The sequence below is a fragment of the Juglans regia genome, chromosome 4, assembly GCF_001411555.2.
Source record: "Juglans regia cultivar Chandler chromosome 4, Walnut 2.0, whole genome shotgun sequence".
Taxonomy (NCBI): domain Eukaryota; kingdom Viridiplantae; phylum Streptophyta; class Magnoliopsida; order Fagales; family Juglandaceae; genus Juglans; species Juglans regia.
Genome location: NC_049904.1, coordinates 22,371,500 through 22,379,278, shown reverse-complemented (window position 1 = coordinate 22,379,278; position 7,779 = coordinate 22,371,500). Strand labels below are relative to the sequence as shown.

Here is a 7,779-nt window from a genome sequence, read left to right as displayed (position 1 = left end):
GTGTTTGTTTTATTGCTTCTTTCCAGTTTAAGTCAACTTCTATACGTTTCTTTTAAATCTCTTGATTCTTAGTAATTTTAGAAAAGTAGATTCAATTTTATTTTCAGCTTTACTCGTGCTTGAACTTCCCAACAATTTCACTCTTAATTCATTCCACACTTCCTTAGTAAATAACCCCATTTTGGTGTCGATATAGTTAGTAGTTAATTTTTGAAATTTATTTCTCATTTCTTATTTTTTGTTCATTGCTAATCATTTAGTTTACTGTTGCCTTATCATTTCAAAATTTCTTATCACCACAAACGGTAATATGTTGTCTTGCGAATATGAAATGTTTACTAAATTCTCATTATCCTTGTCAGGGCCGGCTCAATGGTAAGGCCATTGAGGCCATTGCCTAAGGCCCCCACTCTATGTAAGGCCTCCAAAAATATAAATGTATTGTTTTAATTTGAAAATAAAAATAAAAAATATTTCATTAAATAAAATTTTAAATAATTTTTATAGTTTTCAATGTGTGCAAGGCCTCATAATACTCAATTTAACATTTAATACAGTTAATTTTTTTTATATAAGTAATACAATGAATTATTTATATTTTAAATAATTTTTTTAAGATCTTACTAAATTGAGGTACAAAATTTGCATTGAGACCTTATTTTAAGTTGTTGTAAATATATATTCACAAAAACTGTATTTAAAGATTTTAAATAAAATCTCATTTTATTGTAAAGTTTGAAAATATTTCATATAATAGTTTATATTTTATTATATTATAATTATGAATAACTCACTTAAATTCGCCTTAGGCCTCAATTTATATTGAGCTACTCCTAATTTTTGTGAATTTAATATTAAGATTTACCTTTATATTAATTTGACAGCTTCTAAGCTAAGAAGTCAGTGCCATGACGGCAGCCATGAGGCGCGCACAATCGAACCCTCGAGAGATGATAGTCGAGAGAAAAAGGGTAAAATGGGCAAAGAGCATTCCACAGATGTATATATTATATATATTACTACTTGCCTGCAGCATTTTACCTCACATTGCCTTTCTTTTCTTTTCTTCTACCTACTTCTTCTGCAGTATTTGTTCTGATCTTCTAATTGGTCGTTTATTTGCACCCCGGAGAAGAGATGAAAAAAGCGGTGGTCCTGTTTTTTCTTTTAGTTGTCACGTCCATTGAACTACTTCAAGTACATGGGGAGCCTCAAGTACCTTGCTATTTCATTTTCGGAGACTCGTTGGCGGATGATGGCAATAATAACTTGCTCCCAACACTGGCTAAAGCAAATTACGAGCCATATGGCGTTGACTTTCCTGAAGGACCAACTGGAAGGTTCTGCAATGGCAGGACCATCGTTGATATCCTAGGTTTTGCCCCTTTCTCTCTTGCAGCTCTATCATGGTTTTAGTTAATCTTAGATCCGGGGCGTGGCTTCCTCCTCATTTCTTTCAGTTTTACTTCGTTTGTTTGTTTGTACCCACTTCGTTTAAAGTTAATTTTGTGTGTCAAAATCTATGATAAATGTACTCCAAGAACTTCTTGGGTAATATTATAAAGCTGAGGATATATAGATATTAGATCGCTCAATATTGTTAGTTTATCGGTTCCAACATTCTTTCAATCAGAACTAGCTACCAGATAGATATCTCTTCAAATTAATTTATGGGTTTATTTATGAACATAATTATTAGGGATGTAACTGTAAATTATTCCCTCACACAGCTGAAATGATGGGCTTCGACGACTATATTCCGCCCTTTGCAACTGCTAATGGCACAGAGATACTCAAAGGTGTGAATTATGCATCCGGCGGGGCAGGAATTCTGAATGAAACTGGGCAGACCTCGGTAGTTACTCAATTATATTTTTGTCTTGCACTGTTATTTCGTTACATTCCGTTCTTTGTATCGCCTCTCTGCCAGTCCTCTACGTTGACTTATAAGTATAATGACTCGGACGAATGTGACAAAAATTTCTCAACCAGGGTGCTCGCATCTGCATGGACGAACAGTTGAACAATCACCAAGTTACAGTCTCAAGCATTGTCAGCATGCTAGGAAGCAGTCAGTCAGCAACCGAGTACCTAAACAAGTGTTTCTATTCGGTTGGAATGGGAGATAATGATTACATTAACAACTATTTCCAGCCCGACTATTACCCGTCAAGCCTCCTGTATACTCCCGAGCAATTTGCTAAAGTTCTCATTGAACAATTTTCTCAGCAGATAGAGGTCAGTAATGCTGCTGCAAAATCTTTCTTTATTACTTTCTTTCCTTTTGAACTACTTCCCTTTTTGTGATTATCCCTGATCATCCGATTCTCTCGCTCCCCATTAATTATGTTCTAGACTTTGTACAATTATGGAGCGAGGAAGATTGTATTGTTTGGAGTAGGAATGCTAGGCTGCACTCCGAATGCAATTTCTGTATACGGCACAAATGGCTCGACATGTGTAGAGTTTATGAACTACGAATCCAGCTTCTTCAACGTTGAGCTTAAATCTCTTGTCGATGATCTGAATACTGAGATGCCTGATGCAACTTTTATATACGTGGATGCGGTGAAGTTAGCCGAGGATGTTATCGCTGCGGGTAGATTTCCTTGGACTTTCTTGCTCTGTCAAAATGGCTTAGATCTTAGTAATGTTCTTATATAATTTTGATGTTTTTGCATTTCAGCTTTCAACGTTACAACTGTTGGGTGCTGTGAAGTAGAGGAATTAACTGGACTGTGCATTCCTAACCAAACTCCATGCCAGAATAGGTCGGAATATGCGTTCTGGGACTCTTTCCATCCTAGTGAAGCAGCTAACCTAATTTCTGCAATAGGAGCATACAGTGTTATCTTCCCATCTGAGTTTTACACAAGAGATAAAAGTCTCGTGGCTGAGCTTTAATCACGGGTCTGTATGATTGGTCTTAAATCTTTTGTGTTGGTAATATTTTATGACCACAACAATACATAGGTGCTAGAACCAAGGTCGTCTCTGATAATTGTACTCCAATCTGAGCACTATCTATGGAAATAAATATCATTGTAGCTAGATGACTGGCCTAGACATGAGTCTGTAGCTAGATGAATCTGAGCACTATCTATTGTAATAAATAAACAGTTCTTCTGCTTGCAACCGTCGGCGCGGAACCGCCGCGGAACCGGCTGACGTGGCACTGCCACGTCAGCCGATAATTAAATAATAAAAAATAAAAAAAAAAAAAAAAAAACAAAACCCGAGTGAAATATTCGGGAGAAATGGAGGGAAATACATTTCGAAGAACCCCCGAAACGGAAGAACCCCTGAGACGTTTTCGAGGAATTTGTATCTTGGTCTGTGGTCGCCGCCGTCGCCTTCTTTACGGGTCCGAAAGCACACTGGTCACTGAGTGAGGAGGTGAGCTTCGTTTTTGTGGATTTCTTTTCTCCTCCGCTTCCTATACTTCGCATTTCATTTCGGATTTGGCCACTGTTTTGCTGCGATTTGGACTGAATATCGGGTCCAAATCTCATCCAACCTGATTTCGAACCCCCTTGTATACTTGTTTGTTGTGATGGTGGAGCTTGTACCCGAGCTGTTGCATTTTACATGTTTACTCGAGCTGTTGCATTTTACCTGTTTGATAAAATGCGTGAAATATTAGGAAATCTTCTTGTTTGTAAAGATAGAGAATGCTGCAGGAACAAAGTTACCCAACAGGAAGAATGTTGTAAAAAACTTTTTCCTCGAGTAATTCAAAATAAATAATATTTATGAAGGGGAAAGTTTTTTTTATATTTCTCCTTAACTATTACGATTGAATTTCCGTCCTAACCTTTGCTGTGATCAGTATTTAGTGGACTAAATAATGGATGGAAATATTTGTGAACAATAGAGAGGTACTGATGACTTTTATTTTCAGCAATTATATATTAGAGATGATGTGATAAACTTTTTCTTTTTCAGCTTGTATATCAGAGTTGATTCCTTTGTAACATTTTAACTTTAGGACTTCAACAGATACATTTACAGGCTCTAGTTGGTTATATCAAGAGGACATTGGTTACTCCAAACTAACCTCGGTCATTTCCTTCTCAAAGCCTAAGAAGGTGCTTGCTTTATTCTGCATTCACTTCTTATATTACTAATCTTCTCTTTTTCTTGATCAATAAAGTAATTTATCTTAAGAGGCAATCAGATTAGTTGGAGAAAGCTTGTGCGAATGTGCACATTTCTTACCAAAGTTCAATTGAACTTTTGAAACCGATGTAGCCGAACTATTTGCCCCATGTTTTCAGATTCAACAGCTGTGTGGATTCCTAGTAGTTCCATGGTTGGCATGCAAGATCAATCCTCTGTATAAAACACTGTTCATTAGTTTATCAATCCTTTTTCTTACCCATTGGAGTGGGCCAAGAGAATATTGAACCAGACCAAATATTTGGTCAATTTTCTTTTTTATTTTTTTCTTTTTTTTCTTTTTTTTGTGTATCTTTCATTAGCACTGTGCAGGCTGGTACCACAGGTGATTGTTGGGGACCTCAGCTCTCCCTTTTAATTTTATGTTTAATTAATAAACTATTTATTCTTGCCAAAACCAAGTAAATGAAAGGAATGGGGAAGCATTTAAAGAGGGAAAAAAAATACCCGAGTTTTATTTATTTTTACAAAAATGTAATCTAGAAGAATGTAAAGAAATCTTCTTAATAGATTTCATATGGAATGATGATGTTGCTATTTATGGTCGACTGCACATCCACTCAAAATGATGGAGAGAGTACAGTTCACCATCAGTTTGCTCTTCCAGCCGATGGCCAGATAAAACACACTTGGAAATGGCTTGCTTGAGAAAATAAATAAATCCAGTAGTTTAAATACTCAATAATTCCAGAGGAAATCAAAACTCCTCAATAATTTTAGGGTCCTAAAATCCTTATTATGAATGAACTTGACAAGACAGATTAGCCATTACTAATCCATGCACTTGCTGTTCTCTCTGCTGCTGTGTCAAAGTTCTTTCATTCATTCCCAACCATGTCAAAGAACTCCCTATACTCTTTGCTTTTCCATGAACAGATTCACCAACCCCCTGGTTATCTTTCAGAGGGTTAAAATGGTTTTGTTCTCAAACACAAAGGCAACTTTAACTTTTCACTTGCATCTGAGCACCATACCCAGTATAAACACCCAGTCCAGAATATCAATTTCATGGATTATTGTGGATTTACAATCTCATCAGCCAAAACAAAGTCACTGTCAATTCAATGGTATAGAATAGACAGAAGAGGTCATTTAAGAGGGAATATGTTACTAGAAATCGATTTGATTAGTCAAAGACATAATTTGAACCCTAATAGCCTGAGGACATAATTTGAACCCTAACAACATTGAAATAGCTCTTAAGCTCTAATACTAAACCCTCATATAATGTAAGCGGGGGAAATCTGCAGCTCAAAGCAAAAGGTGCACTGATACATGAAGAACCTGCACAAAACAACAGAATATCGATAGTCAAATTGTGGGGAAAGAAGTCAGTAGAGTAAACATGTGAACAGTAGATAAGATCAATGACATGTCTTTTGGTGGCATTCTACTTCCAGTACACAACTCGCTTAATTGGAGAGATTAATTCTTGGCTAATAAAGTGGAAGAAGGCAGGACAGTGAAGCTGTCTGCATACATGTAACAAGAGACGCTAAAACCCCACGTTTCTCCCATACATATTTTTCTCTATTTTCCCACACATTGTTCCTTCTATAGTATACACACTACTTTTGATGATTAGATTCATGATATCTTCCTTTCCTTCTTAACAATATGCATTTGTCTACCTCTCAGCATGGAAAAAGGAAAAGAACATTCATCTACCATAAGACCATCTACCTCAAATCCCCCATCTGTGGTATGTTATTATATGGTGCAATATATCAATAACATTAGATTCAAGATTAGTTGCTTTTATGTGCTAAACACATTAATAATTTATCCAATAACATTTCAGGACATACCATCAAGTTCTCCAAACATCCCAATGCACGGTTACTATCGACCCTCATCCGCGGTATGTAATTTAATTTAATATATCAATAGATCTGATTTATGTTGATTTTTTGTGTGGATATCATATCAATATTGATTCTAATAACATTTCAGGATATACCATCAACTTCTCCAAACATCCCAATGAACGATTTCTATGGAGCAGTGCCTGTGTGGTCATCGGGTTTTCTCCCATTTCCTGCTGTCAACCAATATCCAAGCAATATACAGGTGGTTCTGTCATGTTCTCCCTTATATGTTAGTCTTGTTGGTTTTTTTTTAATAGTTGAATTGCAGTTGGTTATTTTGAAGAGTTTAATTGCATTTTTTTCAAATAATTAACAGAATGCTAGTTACCCATTTCAACATGGCATCGAAAGCCAGTTGTCTCTCAGCAATACCTCGGTTACAAGCAGATTTCTGGGTACGGAGGATACTAGACCCTCAGTTGGGGAAACTCAGTTGGCAGCTACATCTTCTACAGTTGAAGAAATTCATCTTGATAGACAAGATGCACAACAAAGAGAGTGTGGTAGTGCCAAAACATCTGAGAAAGTTGAAATGGATGGCGATGATGAGCCCGTTTCGGGAATGGAATTTAATTCATTAGAAGATTTAATGAATTATTATAAGGAATATGGCAAAAAACGCGGGTTTGGGGTGATGACAAAAAGGAGTGAGAGGGGAGAGGATGAGACTGTGAGATATGTCACTCTTGCCTGTGCCCGTGGAGGGAAGGCCCGGAATAGGACTATAAATGTCGCCAACCCACGTCCGACAGGAAAGACGGAATGTAAGGCAAAAATTAATGCATTAAAAGTTGCTGACGGAAAGTTTCGGCTGACTACAGTTCACAATCTCCACAACCACGGCCTCAGTCCAAAGAAATCTCGGTTCTTTCGATGTAATCGAGAAGTGAGTGAATCTGTTAAAAGGGTCCTAGATACAAATGATTTGGCCGGCATCCGAATGAATAAAAGTTTTGGGTCTCTTGTTGTTGGCGCGGGTGGTTTTGAGAACCTCCCGTTTTTGGAAAAGGATTGTCGTAACTACATCGACAAGGCACGACATCTACGATTGGGCGCTGGTGGTGCTGGAGCGCTTCGAGACTACTTTCTACGAATGCAGTACAAAAATCCGGGGTTCTTTGCACTAATGGATTTGGATGATGAAGGGAGGTTAAAAAATGTTTTTTGGGCAGACCCCCGTAGTAGAGCAGCTTACCAATATTTCGGGGATGTCGTAACCTTCGACACCACCTACTTGACGAACCGATATGGGATGCCCTTTGCGCCATTTGTTGGTGTAAACCACCATGGGCAGTCAATTTTGTTAGGAGCTGGATTGATTTCCTCTGAGGATACTGAGACCTTCGTTTGGTTATTCCAAACTTGGTTGCAGTGTATGGATGGTATAGCACCGAAGGCTATTATTACTGACCAAGACAGAGCCATGAAAAATGCAATTAAGATTGTTTTCCCAGAAAGCCGACATAGATTTTGCTTGTGGCATATCCTTAAGAAAGTCCCTGAAAAGCTTGGCTGTTATGGTTCTTACAAAGGTGGAATGAAAACTACACTGATGAAATGTGTGTATGACACACAAACGCCGGATGAGTTTGAAAAATGTTGGGATGAGATGATTAGTACGTACAGCTTGCATGATAATGTCTGGTTGCAGAGTTTATACGCTGAGCGTGAGCATTGGATACCGGCCTTCTTGAAAAATGTATTTTGGGCTGGAATGAGTACAACACAGAGG

General features: G+C 37.5%; 2 protein-coding genes and 1 long non-coding RNA gene across 3 annotated transcripts; all 3 read left to right on the top strand.

Moving 5' to 3' along the window:
- Positions 1 to 1,031: 1,031 nt before the first annotated feature.
- LOC109019994 (GDSL esterase/lipase At1g29670-like) lies at positions 1,032 to 3,135 on the top strand. Its single transcript, XM_019002379.2, has 5 exons — positions 1,032 to 1,375; positions 1,731 to 1,855; positions 1,993 to 2,238; positions 2,356 to 2,599; positions 2,687 to 3,135. Exons 1-5 carry the CDS (start codon positions 1,138 to 1,140, stop codon positions 2,902 to 2,904), a joined length of 1,071 nt encoding a protein of 356 aa, XP_018857924.1. The 5' UTR covers positions 1,032 to 1,137; the 3' UTR covers positions 2,905 to 3,135.
- A 2,676-nt stretch (positions 3,136 to 5,811) lies between these two features.
- Positions 5,812 to 6,161, top strand: LOC118348333. The gene is made up of 3 exons (XR_004801422.1): positions 5,812 to 5,881; positions 5,981 to 6,040; positions 6,133 to 6,161. It is a non-coding gene; the product is annotated as an uncharacterized LOC118348333 (long non-coding RNA).
- A 418-nt stretch (positions 6,162 to 6,579) lies between these two features.
- On the top strand, positions 6,580 to 7,712 carry LOC118348202 (protein FAR-RED IMPAIRED RESPONSE 1-like). Its single transcript, XM_035689229.1, has 3 exons — positions 6,580 to 7,260; positions 7,420 to 7,579; positions 7,699 to 7,712. The coding sequence occupies exons 1-3, from the start codon at positions 6,580 to 6,582 to the stop codon at positions 7,710 to 7,712; spliced, it is 855 nt and encodes a 284-aa protein (XP_035545122.1).
- The last annotated feature ends 67 nt before the right edge of the window (positions 7,713 to 7,779 follow it).

Bases quoted from the DNA above. Each gene is read 5' to 3' on its own strand.
- LOC109019994 (XM_019002379.2), top strand. From the start codon at position 1,138: ATGAAAAAAGCGGTGGTCCTGTTTTTTCTTTTAGTTGTCACGTCCATT. The intron at 2,239-2,355 runs GTCAGTAATGCT...ATTATGTTCTAG, and splicing joins AATTTTCTCAGCAGATAGAG to ACTTTGTACAATTATGGAGC. The intron at 2,600-2,686 runs GTAGATTTCCTT...TTTGCATTTCAG, and splicing joins CGAGGATGTTATCGCTGCGG to CTTTCAACGTTACAACTGTT.
- LOC118348202 (XM_035689229.1), top strand. From the start codon at position 6,580: ATGGATGGCGATGATGAGCCCGTTTCGGGAATGGAATTTAATTCATTA. The intron at 7,261-7,419 runs GTAACCTTCGAC...ACTTGGTTGCAG, and splicing joins ACCAATATTTCGGGGATGTC to TGTATGGATGGTATAGCACC.